Consider the following 17,888-nt stretch of genomic DNA (forward strand, 5'->3'; position numbering starts at 1 on the left):
CTACATCAATTTGACTGATGTAGTGATGTCTTGGACTACAACTCCCATAATCCCCAACCACTAGCCACACTGGCCAAGTGCTTATGAGACGTGTGGTCCAAAACATCTGGGGCGCACCAGGCTGCCAACCTCTGGTGTAGAGGCACTTCTCTAAGGACTTTTAAGTAAGAATGCAAGCTAGGATTTTTCTAAGAAATGCAGTTCTTTCACCTGCTTTGTAAGCTCCACAAAAGCCTTGGAGAGTTTTCGATAGTAGCCTTCCACTGTCGCAGTCCCATAGTCACCATGAGTGTTTCGACAGCAGACCATGTAGTGCAGCTGCGGTGTTGTTACTAAGCCATAGTCTAGTTTTTTTTAAAGTCACAATAATCAAGGATTAATGTTATTCAACTTCAGAGACATATTTCAGGGCACTACATATGCTCAGCTACAGGAGAAGAAAGGGGGAGGCGGGAAATAAAAAAGAAACACATGCTTTCATCGAAATATGGAACATTGAAATATGGAACACTGAAAGCTGCCTTATTCAGAGTTGGATCTAGGTCCATCTAGTCAGTACTGTCTACACTGGCCGGGTTTTTCCAGGGTTTTGGAAAAGAGTCTTAATCACCCCCACCTGGAGATGCCGGGGATTGAACCTGGGATCCTTTGCATGCAAAGCAGGTGCTCCAGCATTGAGCTATGGCCCCTTCCCATTGAGTTATCAACTACTCAGAACCAGAAGGGAAAAGAACAAATGTTTGGCTGTGCTACCAATCAGGAGAGCAAAGGACATACCATGGTATTGACCTCCAAGGACAGACACACCTTCAGTTACTGATTGCGAAAGCTTCTTGCTGCTAGGTCTGGATGCAAAACACAGGAATGGGGTCACTTTTATTGAAATGCTACGCAAACGCACAAGCTTCCTCCAAGTAATTCTTGACACATGTATGCAGATGGAGCATATCATCATGCAGGCCACAATCATCTCCCCACGGAAGCAAGCCAAATGACATCCACTCCTCCAGAAGGAGTGGGTCACAGCAGCCAGGGAGCTAGAAAAGTACTTCGCAGCTCGACTTCAGGAACAAGTGAAGCGGCCTCACATAAAAAATAAATGAAAGCCTTCCCTGCCAAATATGTGATTTATAATATAATGATGATGATGATGAATGTTTATATCCCACCTTTCCTGCATCATAGAACTCAAGGTGACTTGCATGGGAGTCCCCAGGTCTGCCGTCCAAACACTGACTGGACCTAGATCTGCTTAGCTCAGTAAGATGGTGGCATCATATGCCTTTAGACTATGCCCAGGGGCATTTGTGACATTCCTGTCCCTGTTCAGAGATTCTCTCAAAATGTGCTTTCTGTATGCAGGTGACCCTTGATCACCAGTTAACTGAGGATATTTAGATTCCTCGAAGAACAGAATGTCATCTCGGGGCAGAAAAGAGATTTAAATCCCCAGATATCAGACAACCATTTTATACTCCGGAAACTCTCTCTTAGATCAGGTTTGTATTTCTTTTTTTCACTATATAAGTATTAGCATAAAATACTTGGTACAAAGTTTATACATGCATAGATTCAAGAACATGATACTTTCAAACAGTTAAGGCTTACACAGTGCAAACTTATTCAGATCTTCTTCCTACAGGCAAATAAAAGGTGGGTAGCTCTCCATAAGAGAATTTTGCTGCCATGTCCCCCGGACTACCTTTTTTATACCTTTTAATAAGCTTAAACATGTCTAGATTATTTTCCTTTCATTTATGTCCCATTTAATGATTTGGCTGTGCTTGTACAAGACATGCTTGTAACACAAGAATAATTTATCCTACTACACATTGTTTTGTGTTTCCCAAAGCAGATCCCATCTATTTACAATTGAAGACATTCTTCCTTGGTCCCTTATCTGATTGCATTCCCAATTTTATGGCTCTTTTATGATTTAATGGCACTGTGGTTGTTTTGGTTTACAACCTCTGCTCTAGTATGTTCTTCTATCAGATAAGAACACCAAATGGTAGTTATTTATTGTTCCTACCCCGGCACCAATGTCTCCATCTGGAGAAGCTCAGAGAGGAGACATTTTTGCCATTCTTGTTGTAACAAAGCTATGTGTAATGTTGGCTCTTGGAATCAAATCATTGTCTTTTAATCCAGAATTTACTTGAAAGCATCCGACTACTGAGTTTTGTCACTGAAAAGTGAGATTTGTGACACATATACTAGTAAACCAAGACCATGTCCTATGAAGAAAGGCTGAAGGAGCACGATACATCTAGCCAGGTGAAGAGATGATTAAGAGGTGATACAAAAGCCAAATATTGGAAGGGATGCCCCATGGATGATAGAGCAAGTTTGTTCTCTGTTGCTCCAGCGGACTGACCCTGAACCAATGGGTTCAAATTACAAGAAACAGGATGTAGGCTAAACATTAGGAAGAACTCCCTGACAGCAACAGCTGCTTGACAGTAGAACAGACTTGACTTGGAAGGTGGTGGTTTCTCCTTCGTTAGATGTTTTTAAAAAGAGGCTGGATGGCCACCTATCAAGGATGCTGTATTAGTGGATTCCCTGCATTGGCAGGGAGTTGGACTAGATGACCAAATGTATATTAGCTATTTCTCTACTGAAAGTGTGTAAGAAGTTGTATGCGGCTCCTCCACAAACATTCTTCTGGCACCGACAGGCACTAGCAAACGTGTGCATCACCTGTTTTCCCCAAGATGTATAGCAGGTTGTAGCTTACCTAGTGTCTCTGCCAATAACAATGAAGGCATCATCTTGAAGGCCCACTGCTTCCTTATGGCAGATGTCAGTCAGCACACGTTGCAATTCCTGCTCTTCTGCATTGGCCAAGTGTGTGGCATGTTCTTCCCAGGCCGGTGCCAACATTTCACCCAAAGGATCGATCAACTTCACGCCATTATCTTCCTTGGGGGAAGACAAGGTATTATCCTATACATCAGGGGTACAGAATCTCAAGAATGGGGGCCCAATCCGGCCCTCCAGGGGTCTCAATCCGGCTCTCCAGGGGTCCCAAGAAGCCCGCACCCCCATTCCCTGGCCCCATCCCCTTTCCCCCAACCACCAATCAGTTGGGGAGTTCCTGGCTTTGGTGCAGTTTTCTCCCCATTTTAAAAGGTTGAAATGCCTCGCCTAAGGCAAGAAGAGCTTTGAGCTAAGACCTGCTGGTATTTTTGCCCCAACCCCTTTTGCTTTGGCCCTGCCCATCCCTGGCACGCCTGGTCCCTGAGTGCTTCTCCAAAATGGAATTTGGCCCTTGGGCTCAAAGAGGTTCCGCATGCCTGCCCTAAAAGGTTTGTGCATGTTGAAGTATAAAGTTTCAGTTTCTCTGAAGACTTAAAGCCAAAGGAGAAAGGTGGCGCAGCCCACAGAAAACTGCTAACAATGTACAAATAGTTCACATGGGAGGTATCAAAAACTGCAAATTAACACATACTTCCCGGAGAGTAAGCCCCATTGAGCTTAATGGGACTTCCTTCTGAATAAACATGTGTAGGTTTGTGCTGTAAGTACAGGAAAGAAGAATTTAGGGTCCACGTTACAAAACTTTTTTCCTGACGTGAGAACATCAGGTGCACTTAAGTCCTATCGAAATCAATGTGATGTAAGCGCCCGTCTTAAAATTAGGCTGATTTCAATGAAACTTAAACTCATCTGGACTGGGCCACCTAAACATAAGATCAATTCACCAATAGAACAAACTGCCTAGAGAGGCTGCATAGGATTGGATCCGCTGCTGCCCGTTCATCCGCAGAACAGAAGTTGTGGGTGGAATGGATTCCCTCCCTCTCCCTGCCCCTGGCAGCCCTTTGTACACCCCTCTGGAGCAGATTTGGGAGCACACAAGGGACTGCAGGGGGATGATAGCAAGGGGAAGTTCTATTGCATGACACTGGATCCAACCCTGGGTTTCCGACTTTGAAGGCACTGATGCCAAAGGCTTCTTTAAGCACAAACTACCTTGGTTTAGAACAGAGACCCGATGGGCTCCTTTCAATTCTGTGATTCTAAAAATATAAGGCTAACATCAGACTTAGAGCTCCCATAGGGTCCCTCTGCATTTGTAACTCAGCCCCTTTCTCTCCTATCTGAAACACTCATCCTCTTACTTCAGGATTGTGAGAGGCTGTAACCATAACACCAATGGTGGATTTTGTCTGCTTGGACCTCAACACAGCTAGCAAGCCCATCCGAAACATTGTGTGATCAAGGTTCTCTGCCTTGGTGCGGAATCCAGCTGTTCCATACTGAAGGGAAAGTCCTGGTGGCTTGGCGTGAAGTTTTGAGTACTTTGTAACTGCTTCAAAATCCATTTCTGAAAGAGGTAAAAGAAAGTAATATGACTGCTACTGCTGTTAGCATCAGAGGTGAGCATATTGTAAACAATAATTATGTCCAGAAACAGGGGGGGGGGGGGGAGGAAAACACCAGAATCATTTTTTTTAATTATACAGAAAGCGAGGCAGTTTCAAAATAAAATTTTTAGCAGGACAATAATTTGTTTACACAAGGACTAGCACACTATCTCAGCAGGACTCTGCATCCACACTTCCATTTTTGCACTCCTAACTGTACTCCCATCTGTTCTCCAATAGCCAATATATTGATTTCCTCACACTTGGAAACTGCTTTTGTTTTCATTGTGTGGGTGTTTTGCAGTATTAATTATGTAATTGTAAGTTATTGTACTTTCTTACTGTAAATTGCCCTGGGCTATACAGGGTGTTTCAAAATGATGGACCCAATTTCAAAGCAGTATATTTCACGATGGCAACATGTTACAATTACACCAAAAGTTACAAATGGTTTAATGAGTTATCAAGTTATCAAGCTTCATGAGTAAACATCGCCTTAACACACCCAGACAGTCGTATGAGAGATCGCAAGTTCTCAGCTGGCACGAGTGGTCTTGTGCGGGCTATGCTGAAAACTCTCTTGAATTCTTCTCACGTTTTCCTCTGGAGTGTGTGGTCGCCCTGTGCTCTTCCCCTTACATAAATAGCCTGTGTCCTCAAATTGTTGGTACCAACGACGAATGCTCTTTGGCGTTGGTGGATCAATGCCAAAACACCATTGAAACGCACGCTGCACCGCGATCGCAGATTCAGTCTTGCTAAATGGCAGAACGCAAAACGCCTTGTGTTGCGGGGTTGCCATCTTGCGAATGACTGAGGCTGGTGGTTGTTTGTGTGCTGAGAGAGGCATCTAGCGGTAATCACTTGCAACTCTATGCCCACCCTTTCAAGTGGTAAGAGTTTCATTCATGGGCAGTTCGTGGTTGCAGAGATATAGCGATTTCAAATCGGGTCCATCTTTTTGAAACACCCTGTATTATTGGAGGCACAGTAGCGCCACCAACAGATAAGGCGATCAGTCAAAAAAGGATTCTGCCATGTTATATGAAAATCACAGGGGAAGGTTATTCTAACCTTAATAAAAGCAAAAGGGTTTCACCAATCTTCCTGAAAATCGCAAGTGCCAGACAGAAATGTCTATTTTACATAACCTGAAAATTTCAGGAAGATTGGTTAAAGACTGAGGGAGAAAGGGAAGTTAACCGAAAAAAATAAAATACTCGGTCATGCAGTTTTGGCCCTGAAAACACGTGTTGGCAACTGTTTGTGTCCATCATTTGCCCAAAAGCTGGAAGCTATATATGAAAACCATATATGTTTTCCTACCCCCTTGATATTGTAGTTGGTGGAATGGAATTTCTTTTTTTTAATTCAATTTACTTATTTTTAAAATATTTTCACTGGTATATGAATCCCTATGAGATTGCATAACGTGGCACTCGGAATGTTGAGGGGGAGGGGAGGGGAATAACTGCCCTGTAGAGAAAAAGGCCGCGGTGGCTTAGTGGTTAAGACGCTGAACTGCAGACTGGAAGGTCGGCACGTCAGCAGTTCGAGACCCGAGTGCTGCGTGACGGAGTGAGCTCCCGTCTTCAGTCCCAGCTTCTGCCAACCTAGCAGTTCGAAAGCAAGAAATTGCAAGTAAATAAATAGGTACCGCCTCGGCGGGAAAGGTAACAGCGCTCCGTGCACCTCGGTGTTCAGTCATGCCGGCCACATGACCACGGAAGCGTCTTCGGACAGCGCTGGCTCTTCGGCTTAGAAACGGGGATGAGCACCGCACCCTAGAGTCGGACACGACTGGTTGGGGACACCTTTTTACCTTTTTTAGAGAAAAAGCAGCAGCAGCAGCAGCTGCGTTTCTGGGCCCTCTGTGTGTGTGTGTGTGTGTGTGTGTGTGTGTACGCAGACAAGCAATCCCCTCAGCGTGACCGGACCCCACTGCTTCTGTTTACTGGTCTGCACTCCCAGCCGTTCCCCTTCTTCCTCTGCTCCCCCCTTTCCCCTTAATTGTTTGTGTTACTAAGGTCCCTTTCTGGATTCAAGTGCTGGGAATACAGGGCTTAGAAGGAAGCTATGGCATGGAATGGGAGTGAAACTTTGTTTTATAAGCAGGCCTGTCTTTCCTTAAGGGCAGAAAATTTTGCTGCCCGGAGTTTGAGAAGCAGGCAATCATGCTGACAAAGCTGTCGTCAAGCCGTGGAACAATGAAGCAGTAGCAGAAAAGGTTGCATTTGTTACTCCCTGCAGCTAGCAGCTCCACGAGTCTGGAGTGTTCCCATGTACCCTGATAAGGCCTAGAGTAACTTCAGTTGCCTAAAACAATGAGAAACTGTCCCCTCAGGTTTCACACACACACCCTATATGTCATTCAGAACCAAATTTTCCAGTTAGCAACTACAGAAAAGAGCCAATAAAAAAGCAGAAAACTGAGGGCTGTCAGGGGATTAAAGACAGCAACAGCACCTTGTGAAAAAGACAAGAACCACGTTTGTTCCAACCTGGCTTGCTTTTTACCTTTTGTTTAACTCTGAACTTTATTAGCAGATTTTGATTTGTTTTGAGAGCTTTGTTGGGTCTTGCCTCCCTTTTGGGAGAAGAGTCCTCTTTCTCTTTTTGAACATGTTTTCTCTTGACTTTGAGACTATTTGGGGCTCTTTTCCCCCAAGCCAGTTTCTCTGAGCCAGGCATCTGACCAGCTTGGTGTAGTTTTTCTAGGCTATTTCATTTCGCTCACTGCTGAAGCATGGGCTTCACAACACTTTTCAATTTAAAATATTGTCTTCACTCTCTAGCTGGATTAATTTTCCCTACCTGGACTTTGCTGAGGTCTACACTCTGGATTCTAGGAGAGGCCTCTTTCAACCTTCCTCTGGGTCCACGAAAGCCTGGTCTTCAGATCTCTGCTTGGGATCTGCAGAGGTAGCTATGTATTTCTTTTAATTCAACCCCCCCACCCGCACACACATCCACCCCACTGCCGCTACCCCTCACTCTCTTCCTTTTCTCTAAAAGTTTGGACCATACTGCTATATAGCTGAAAGCTTCAAACACTGAATTTAATTAGTTTGGATTTGTGGAAGTACAAGTACAGCTAAGTACAGCTGAAACTGCTGCTGGGCTTACTTGGGCCTACTAACATTGCTTTTTTATATGTGTCTTAGCACAAGTTAAACTAGTGTATTTTGCATAGTGTACACCTGTATTTTCTTTGTAATCTTTGCATGTTTCACATTTTACTTCTGTATATGATGTTCTTCTGCATTTAATTTTCTTTATAAACCATTCATGTCTTAAGTCCTTGTGTGGCATGATTTCATTTGTTTAACAACATAAAAGGGTATTCACTGTTTTCCTGCTTAAGTTTTAAAATATATTTTCAAACATATTTAACTTTTAGATAGCTTTTTAGATAGCAGGGAACTGTATTGGGACCAATGCTTTTCAACTTGTTCATAAAGACAGTGTGGTGTACTGGGTAGAGTGTTGGACTGGAACTGGGGAGATCTGGGTTCCAGTCCCCACTCGGCCATGAAACTCACTGGGTGGCTTTGGGTCACTCACTGACTCTGAGCCTAACCTACCTCACACGGTTGTGGTGAGGATGAAATGGAGGAGGGTGCCCATGGAAGCTGCCTTGGATTACTTGCAAGAGGATAAAGGGCAGCATATAAATGTAATAATAGTAATAATAATAAATGATCTGGAACTAGGACTAAGCAGAAAGGTGGCCAAGTTTGCTGATGGCGCCAAATTATTTAGGGCAGTTAAAACAAAGAGGAATTGCAAAGAGCTCCAAAGGATCACGCCATAGTGGGAAAAATGGATATCAAAATGGCAAATGCAGTTCTATGTAAGCAAATGTAAAGTGATGCACATTGAGGGGGGGAAATCCCATCTTCACTTGTATGCTCTGTCTATGCTGTAGACAGAGATCTTGGGCTTATGGTTGACAGTTTGATGACAATGTCAACCCAGTGTGCACCTGCTATGAAAAAAAGGCACATTCCTTGTATTCCAAGGCATAATTAGGAAAGGAGTTGACTTGGCTGAGGGGATGGGGAAATGCTGCAAGGCACTGATGTTTCAACACACTCTTAAAGTACCCCCACCCCCCATCCAACCCATGACTTTCTGGTTCAAGTCAGGCAAATACTGTATAAAGACAGTAATTTCACATCTTCTCAGAGCAATTTCTGCAGACTCAAACAAAAAGAAAAGTGCAAACTTCCCAGTTACACAGGATTCTTTGTCCAACAGAATCAGAATTATTCCGTATCATGCAGTCAGAAATGTTAATTCATTTTTATCACAGAAGCTTCCATACTGCCAGTCACTTTTTCAAAACCACTTTTGAGTGCAAGAGAGATTGAAATTGTATGCAAGCCTGTTTATTTATTATTTATTGCATTTTATTCTGCCTTTTAATTCAAAAGTCTCCCAAGGTGACTTACAAAGCTAGGAAATAAGACAGCCCCTGTCCACAGGCTTACATTCTGAAAGACATAACACAAAAGGAAAAGGGATTGGGAGGGAAAAGGAAACACAATGCCAAGATGGAGACGCAATGTAGCGTAGCGGTTTCTCATTACGCATTGCATGGTGCGTACAAGAACACAATGCAAAAGGAGGATCATCAAATCAAACATGCTATAAAGGCTTTGGAGAAGTCAAATTTACAACCCAACAAACTACATTCATGTTGAACTCAAATAAACAGTAAGTGAAGGCAATTCCTGCCTGCAGGCTTACAAGGCTTACAAGACATGACACATAAGGAAAGAAGAATAGGGAGGGACGAGGGGGGGAAAATAGGATGCAATCCTAGGCACATTCAGGTAGAAATAAGTTCTACAACTCCCAGCATTCCGCAGCCAGCCTTTCAGAAGGAATGGTGCTGCTTCTCACTCTCATCTCCCTCAGCACAGCCTGCTGGAATTGAATTTTTAGGCCGCCTTTAAGCGTAGAACTTATAAGGGTAGAACTTACAGGATAAAAAAAAGATACAAAACTATACAAATGGACATTTAAAATTTTTTTTGAAATAGATTATCTTTTTCTACAAGAAAATGGTGCTGATTCGGAAGTAAATGTGTTCCTCGGGACAGCAGAAGCAAGCTCCATTTTATTTCTGCAGTCATAGTTGTGATAAGTGAGTTTAAAGTATAAAACTGCACATGCTCAGAGTACTATTATTATTTAATCAGGGCTGGCAAACAACTGTACACCATGTATTAGCGAGTCAGGGGTGTGAACTTGTTCCTGTATTCCAAAAGCTGATTTTCTCTGTGATTCTGAGCATATCATGCGTTATTCTAATTATGCTCATTACTACTGATGTTATGGTTTGGGGTGTTGGGGTATGTGTGAAAAAGGGGCTGCAAAGGGTTCCCACTGGCTTTCAAGGGACATAATCATTATCATAATTACATATAAAGGGATGCCTGTACTTTCTCTTGAACAGTCCAGTCCATACTTCTTACAAATAAGATATGCATAATCTGGAGAGCTTCAGCTATTGGGTGGTACAGAAATAAGTAAGTAAATAAATAAATAAATAGTGCTGTGCTGTTTCTGAGTAGGCTGAGTGGATGCTTTTGGATGCTTTCAGAACAAAAACATAGATGTTAGGAGGCTTTCAGAACTTGTTCCTATGTTCCAAAGGCTGCTTTTCTGTGTGGCTCTGAGAGCATCACATTTTATTTTAATTATCATTATTATGGCTGTGTGGACTCTCTGCTCCCATTCATCATCTTAAAGTCATTTGACTTTGTGAAATGGGAATTATTGCTAGAACAGGAGAATGTGGATGCAAAAGAGAACTTTTTTATGGTTATGTGATCCCCCCCACCCCTTTGCATGTTTTGCACCTCAGTTTTCTCCTCCTGTGGTATGGGTTGGGGATTCAAAGACTGCTCCTTATCCATTGATCCCCCTTGGCTCCGCCTCTGCTGACTTGCTCTCCATCCCACCATGCAGACTGGCCACCGGCTTCCACTGTATAATAGCGGTGTTTAAAAACTATGCAGGGTTAGAGAAAGTGGATAGGGAGACATTTTTCTCCCTTTCTCATAATAGTAGAACCCAGGGTCATCTCCTGAAGCAGATTGGTGGGAGATTCAGGACAGGTAAAAGGAAGGTCTTCTTCACACAGCGCGTAGTTAAACTATAATTCGCTGCCACAAGATGAAGTGATGGCCACTAATTTGGATGGCTTTAAAGGGTAATTGGACACATTCATGGAGGATATGGGTATCAAGGGCTACTAATGATGGCTATAACTATCTCCAGTATCGGAGTCAGTATGCCTATTTACACCAGTTGCTGGGGAACATGGGCAGGAGGGTGCTGATGCACTCATGTCCTGCTTGTGAGTTCGCTGTGGGCAGCTGGTTGGCCACCATGTGAACAGAATGCTAGACCCTTGTTCTTATCTAGCATGGCTTTTTGTATGTTCATATAAGAGATAGGACCTCAGTGTTCAGAAGCACTGTAGCTCTGAATGCAAAGACAAAGAGAAAGACAGAGCCAGACAGAGCAGGGTGTGTGTGTGTGTGTGTGTGTGTAACACACACACACACACACACACTTTGGGGAGACATTTGCTTTTCATAAACCAAGGAAATTAAATCATCAAAAAACCTGCCGGTTTAAAAGACCAGATGATAAGGCTATCTCACGTTGGTCCAAACTCCACAAAGCCAGGAAATTGGAAGCTAAGGCTGATGCCTTATCTAACGTGCCCCATGATCAGTCATGATGTTGTGCAGTGTCACAAACTGTGCTTGCTTTTACAACTTACCCTCCATGCACCCACACTTTTCCTGGGTCTTTCAGTCCCAAATCCAGGTTGGGAGGATGGAGTGCCTGGGACCAGCGAAGATGCTCCATGTTGTCCTGGTCCTGTATTGCCTTATGAAGCATCTGAGCCTTACTGTATTGCTAGAGGAATCCTATTGTGAGGCGATTATTCTGTGTGTCGACCATTGTCTTTACTGGGTGAGTTTACAGTGAGAGATGGGTGTCTCCTTTAACGTAGCTGGGTTGAGAGTAGTATTACTGCTAATAATGGTGTGTGGTACATGTAGGTATATTTCCTAGCAACATTATAACTGGTGATGGTGCCAGTAATGGTGAGAAATGTCAAAGGAGGTTGGGGTGGGAGTGGGGAATTGTTTCAGAGATTAGGAGGCACCAAGAAAGAGTTGAACTTGGTAGTGTGGGGGTGGGGAACATAATGATTTTGAGCAGAAATTGGTTGCTCCATTTATTAAATTGAAGTATGTTTGTAGAGCAGTGCCTTCTCCCTAATAAAAGGTATCAGAGACTTACATAGAATATGAAGTTAGACAACTGAACTCACAAACCTGAACCTATACATCTTTTCTGGGGTGAAGTGATATTGAGAAGACGCTGTCTGAAAAAGTAAGTCGTGTGCTGGAAGGGGGTCTTTAAGCTTTCCACTAATCACTTGTTTTAATCTACAACACCATACTACCACATTGTTTTATCTTCACCTAGCAACTCAGGAGCCAAAGCAACCATGGGTAGGTCTTGCAGTATGCATGCTAGTGGAAACCTCAATATGGTAGAGAACGAATATTTTCCTTTCAGACTCCAAACCTATTCTGTCGCAACCAAACATCTCTATTAGAAAGCAAGCCCAAAAATCCTGCAGTATGCCTGGTGCTGGAAATCTCAGTGTGGTGTTGAATGATTTTTTTTGTCTCATTCCTGTTGGTACAATAGAAAAACCAGAATAAAAAACTTGAATTACAATGTAATACAGGCTTACCTTGTAGCAACACACAAAAATAATATAAGGATGGTGAGGGGTGCAAGAAGAGAGCTCCCTCTCACTGTTCAACCCATCCTGCAAGCTACTGGTGTAAGCAATGAACATGCATAGGTCACCTACCAGTAGGATTCCTCTAGCAATACAGTAAAGTTCAGATGCTTCATAAGACAATACAGGTCCAGGACAACATGGAGCATCTTTGCTGGTCCCAGGCACTCCATCCTCCCAACCTGGATTTGAGACTGAAAGACCCAGGAAAAGTGTGGGTGCATGGAGGGTAAGTTCTAAGCAAGCACAATTTGTGACACTGCACAACATCATGACTGATCATGGGGCACATCAGATAAGGCATCAGCCTTTGCTTCCAGTTTCCTGGCTTTGTGGAGTTTGGACCAACGTGAGATAACTTTATTGTCTGGTCTTTTAAATTGCCAGGTTTTTTGATGATTTTATTTATTTATTTATTCATTCATTCATTCATTCATTCATTTCATTTCATTTCTATACCACCCAATAGCCGAAGTTCTCTGGGTGGTTCACAAAAATTAAAACCAAACAACACACAATAAAACAATTTAAAATATATAGAACATTAAAACCACAATATAACAATACAACCACAATAAAACCTAGCAGCAGTGCAGGAGTTTAAAATACAGATTTAAAACAGCAAAGCTAAACATTTAGAAAGCTAAAATGCTAAAATACCTGGGAAAATAAAAAGGTCTTCACCTGGCGCCGAAAGGAATACAATGTAGGCGCCAGGCGAACCTCACTAGGGAGCTCATTCCAGAGCTGGGGTGCCACAGCAGAAAAAGCCCTCCTCCTAGTAGCCCCCCACCTCACTTCCTTTGGCAGGGGCTCACGGAGAAGGGCCTCTGACGATGATCTCAAGGTCCAGGCAGGCACATATGGGAGGAGGCGATCCTTCAGGTAACCTGGCCCCAAGCCGTTAAGGGCTTTGAATGTTAACACCAACACTTTGAATCGGGCCCGGAAATGGACTGGCAGCCAGTGCAGCTGGAAAAGTACTGGCGTAATATGAGCTCGCAGGCCAGTCCCTGTTAGCAATCTTGCTTCCCTATTTTGGACCAGCTGAAGTTTCCAGACCGTTTTCAAAGGCAGCCCCACGTATAACGCATTACAGTAATCCAGACAAGAAGTTATCAGAGCATGGATAACTGTAGCTAGGCTATCTCTGTCCAGATAAGGGCATAGTTGGTATACCAGCCTAAGCTGATAAAAAGTGCTCCATGCCACTGAGTTCACCTGTGCCTCAAGTGACAGTTCTGGATCCAAGAGCACCCCCAAACTATGAACCTGATCCTTTAGGGGGAGTGCAACCCCCTCCAGAATAGGTTGAATATCACCTAGCCGGGCAGACGAACCACCCACTAACAGTACCTCCGTCTTGTCTGGATTGAGTTTGTTTATTGGCCCTCATCCAGTCCATTACCGTGCCCAGGCACTGATTCAGAACAGCCACTGCCTCACCTGGTTTTGATGAGAAAGAGAGGTAGAGCTGGGTGTCATCTGCATATTGATGGCACCTCAGCCCACACCTCCGGATAACCTCCCACAGCGGTTTCATGTAGATGTTAAACAGCATGGGGGATAAAATAGAGCCCTGTGGAACCCCATGGCACAATTGCCATGGCACAGAGCAATAATCCCCCAGCACCACCTTCTGGAATCGGCCATCCAAGTAGGAGCGGAACCACTGTAGTGCAGTGCCTCCAACTCCTAACCCAGACAACCTATCCAGAAGGATACCATGGTCGATGGTATCGAAAGCCGCTGAGAGGTCCAGGAGAACCAACAGGGTCGCACTCCCCCGTCCCTCTCCCGGCAGAGGTCATCCCACAGGGCGACCAAGGCAGTTTCCGTTCCAAAACCAGGCCTGAAGCCCGATTGAAATGGATCTAGATAATCCGTTTCATTCAACAGTGCCTGGAGCTGTCCTACAACCACCCATGCAAGCACCTTGCCCAGGAAGGGGATGTTGGCCACTGGCCTATAATTGTTAACATTCTCTGGGTCCAGGTTAGGCTTTTTCAGGAGTGGTCTAATTACTGCCTCTTTTAAAGCGGCAGGCACCACTCCTTCTCTCAAGGAGGAATTTACAACCTCCTGTACCCAGCCGGACAACCCCTCCTTGTTTGATTTAATAAGCCATGAAGGGCAAGGGTCAAGCACACAAGTCGTCGATCGGACTTGGCCAAGCACCTTGTCCGCATCCTCAGGCCTCAGTAACTGAAACTCATCCAATAAAACTGGACCAGACGGTGCTCTGAACGCCTCTACCAATGGAACTGCATTAATGGTGGTGTCCAATTCATGACGAATCTGAGCGACTTTATCCTCAAAGTGCCATGCAAACTTGTCACAGCATGCTACCGAGGGTTCCACCGTCTCTCGCCCTGGCCCAGAATGTAACAGGCCGCGAACCACTCAGAGAAGCTCCGCTGGACGACACTGAGAAGATGCAATCCTGGTGGAAAAGAACTGTCTCTTTTCCACCCCCACCGCCACAGAGTAGGCTCGATAGCGGGCTCTTACCTGTGTTCAGTCAGACTCAGCACGAGTTTTCCTCCACCTGCGTTCTAGCCGTCTCCCCTCTTGCTTCATTGCCCTCAGCTCAGGTGTATACCAAGGAGCTGGCCGGGCTCTGCTCAGAGGGAGAGGGTGCTTGGGCGCGATCGTGTCAACCGCCCGAGTCATCTCTGCATTCCACAGAGCAACCTGGGCTTCGACAGGAGCACCAGCCATACCAGCAGGAAAATCCCCCAGAGCCCTCTGGAATCCATCGGAATCCATTAATCTCCAGGGGCGGACCATTTTAATAGGTCCCCCCACCCTTGCAGAGGGGAAAGGCCGCCAGGAGTCTAAACCTCAGCAGGAAGTGATCTGACCGTGACAAAGGGACAGATGTTAATTCCTCCACTTTCAGATCACCATCCTCCTGCCCAGTCAAGAAAGCCAGATCAAGCGTGTGTTTGGGCCGATGCGTTGGGCCGATGACGTGTTGGGAAAGCCCCATGGTTGTCATGGCGGCCATGAAGTCCTGAGCCGCCCCAGATACAGCGGCCTCGGCATGGAAGTTGAGATCCCCCAGGATAATTTGTATTAAGGGCTGTAAACAAACGTCTCAAATAAATAAAAATCTGCATATCTGTGACAGTTCTATCGAAACTGAAGTGCTTACCCATTTTCACACAACTTGCCTTGAAGGTACATTTTTATGCCAAGATACAATGAGTACCGCAGTTTAAAAGTAAATCAACCCAGATATTTCTGTTTGGTTGGTTTTGTCTTTTTGTCTGTTACAATTTTATCCCAACCTTTTATCCTTCAAAGAGCTCAGGGTAACAAATATGGCTCTTCCCCTCTCTTTTTTTTATCCTCACAACAACCCTGTGAGACAGATTAGGGCAAGAGAGTGAGATAGGCCCAAGATTCACCACTGAGCTTCACCACTGAGTGAGGATTTGAACTCTGATCTACCCAGTCAGATTCCAGCTCTTTAAGTACTACTTCATGTGAGTTGGTCAGGGTAGTACAACACCAGAAGCCCCAATGCAAGACATTTAAATGGAAGAATCCAGTATCAGGCACCGGACAAGGTGTTGCAGTTGTTACCGGACTCTGTTTCTGTGATGCCACATGTATATATATATATATTATGAATCTGTGTATATGTATGCATTAATGTTATGACTCTGAATTTTCTGGTAAGGAGATCTAGAGAGTGAGCAGTATGAGTGACAGAAGGGATGCTGTATTTGCATATGTGAGATGACTGGCTGAGTGAGGGGGAGGGTGAAATGGTGTGGGGTATATTAACGCACTGCCTGCGGAGTTTAGATAGGGAACTGACAGGGGAGAGACAGACAGTGCCTAGGATCTGTGTTTATAGGATTAGCGATTGCGTGTGCGTGGGTGGGGGGATATACGGAAGGTTTTTACGTGACTTATTTCTGTAACTCAATTATTTATGTGCAGGAGAAAATAAAGTGGTTCTTTAATGTTTAACACCTTAATTCCATAAGTAAGTACTTCCCTTCTTTTCAAAACTCCATGCCTATGGCTCACGGCTACCAAAGCGTAAAGGTGATAAAGAGAATAATATATGTAGGAATAAGAAGCCACTGTGCCCTCACATCTCCAGGAGTCAAGGCGCTGGGCATGAGGTAAAGGTCCTGGTGGCAGGCTACTAGTAGCGGGGCGGGGGGCGCTGCCTGCTGTGGGAAAGGCCTTCCAGAGAAGGCACTCACACGGGTAAATGGGCAGGAACGCCGCAGTACTCCGAGCCTCCTCTCATACATACCCCAACCTTCCCGGAGCCGGGTTAACTACGAATCGGGCAAAAGAAGCTGCAGTCCAGAAGCATCATCGGCCTTTGCGTCTCCAGTCAGGCGCTTGCCCAGAGACACGCCCTCCAGGCACTCACAGGGGGAGACACTCTCGGTAACTCCCCACCTCCCGTCGCAACGCTACGTTTAAGTCCGATTTCTTGGGGAGAAAAAGAGCCCCGCAGCAAAGGGCATCTGATGCTCACGCTACTCGGTGGGGCGAAAACAGCGCATACTCCGCTCTGCGGAGACGAGCCCGGACAAACAAGACACCGCAGACCCGCTCACCTCCCCCGTACCTGCTGCGCCCCGCCCTGGAGCTCCGCCGGCGGACGCGGCCCACTCTCGCAAGCCTCCAAGGCGCCCTTCCGCGCTCCGCGAGGCCCGCCCCTTGCCCCCGCGCCTGCTCCGCCTCTTTCTCCCCCGGCCGCACCAATCGCAGAGCCGAGAGCCCAGGGGGTGGAGCGCCGGGCGTTCCACGAAGGCAGCCCGTTCCGCGCGTGGGCCGTCCCTCTGCCTCCCCGGCGCCGCTGATGTCCCGCCAGGCTCGCTCGGGCGGTCTGCAGGCCCGCACGTGCAGCTGCGCCGCCCCGCCGTAAACACGTTCATGCGCAAGTCACACGTTCATTCGTTTCCTTGGGGACAGCGGGACTTATTGTTGATTAACCAGTGGGGCTCAGGCTGCAATCCTTAGGCAGGTTTGCTCAGAAGTAAGCCCCACTAAGTGTAATGGGACTCACAAGGAGACGTGCATAGGGTTGCAGCTCTGGGCTGGAAACGTGGGCTGGTTTTGACTGCTAGCCTCTGCGCAGAGCTCAGAATGGTATCGTGATCACACATGGCTTCCCAGTTTGCAGAGGAAAGCCTCTCTCTCCCCCCGGTTATTATTCTGCTAGATCACACGAAATGGAACCTCAGCCGCACCACTGCAGGAAAGATGTCTTCGATTACCGAAGACAGGTAGCGTGTAACGGGGGCTGGCTACTATCATCTTGTCAATCGCAGCATGTAGGGGCTCGGGAAAGAGCATTGAACTAATAAGCGCACAGTGCAGTCCTTAAACATGTAAGGCTCTCCGAGTCCACTGGGGCTTCCTCCTGCGTTTAGGATTATTGCAGTCTGAAAGCAAATTCCTTTTAAACCAACGCATCTTACTTCCAAACAAATTTAGGACTATTAAGGCGCAATGCTATGCCTATTTACGCTGAAAAAAACTCCCACAACTCCCAGCATCCCCCAGCCACCATGGGACTTGTAGGGCTGTATTTATTATTTATTTAGAATATTCTATAGCGCTCCATATCTGAAACAGATTTCAGAGCAGTAAACACAAAAAATAAAACAGTAAAAGAATAAAAAGATTAA

The 17,888-nt window shown here is 45.4% G+C and overlaps 2 protein-coding genes across 10 annotated transcripts in view; one reads left to right on the forward strand and one right to left on the reverse strand.

The window, feature by feature from the left end:
* Positions 1-1,447, forward strand: part of DOP1A (DOP1 leucine zipper like protein A) — a 90,516-nt gene extending 89,069 nt beyond the window's left edge. Inside the window, exon 37 of the mRNA XM_084827000.1 lies at positions 1,363-1,447. Within this exon, the coding sequence (XP_084683126.1) occupies positions 1,363-1,398 (36 nt within the window). The 3' untranslated portion in view covers positions 1,399-1,447. The remainder of the gene's footprint in view (positions 1-1,362) is intronic.
* The window catches only part of PGM3 (phosphoglucomutase 3), a 30,971-nt gene extending 14,066 nt beyond the window's left edge, over positions 1-16,905 (reverse strand). The window contains exons 1-6 of one of the 9 annotated variants that reach the window (XM_084827002.1): positions 16,823-16,905; positions 4,128-4,333; positions 3,455-3,521; positions 2,741-2,921; positions 778-845; positions 211-344 (exon numbers count right to left, since the gene is read on the reverse strand). In XM_084827002.1, the coding sequence (XP_084683128.1) occupies positions 211-344; positions 778-845; positions 2,741-2,921; positions 3,455-3,521; positions 4,128-4,331 (654 nt within the window). In that variant the 5' untranslated portion in view covers positions 4,332-4,333; positions 16,823-16,905. Of the gene's footprint in view, positions 1-210; positions 345-777; positions 846-2,740; positions 2,926-3,454; positions 3,522-4,127; positions 4,334-7,187; positions 7,300-16,498; positions 16,684-16,811 lie in introns of those variants that run through there. The other 8 variants (XM_084827005.1, XM_084827004.1, XM_084827006.1 and 5 more) reach the window with 8 other exon arrangements.
* Between the last annotated feature and the right edge of the window lie 983 nt (positions 16,906-17,888).

The sequence above is a fragment of the Heloderma suspectum genome, chromosome 1, assembly GCF_057233095.1.
Source record: "Heloderma suspectum isolate Gila_16-S chromosome 1, 16-S_ref, whole genome shotgun sequence".
In the NCBI taxonomy this organism is placed as follows: domain Eukaryota; kingdom Metazoa; phylum Chordata; class Lepidosauria; order Squamata; family Helodermatidae; genus Heloderma; species Heloderma suspectum.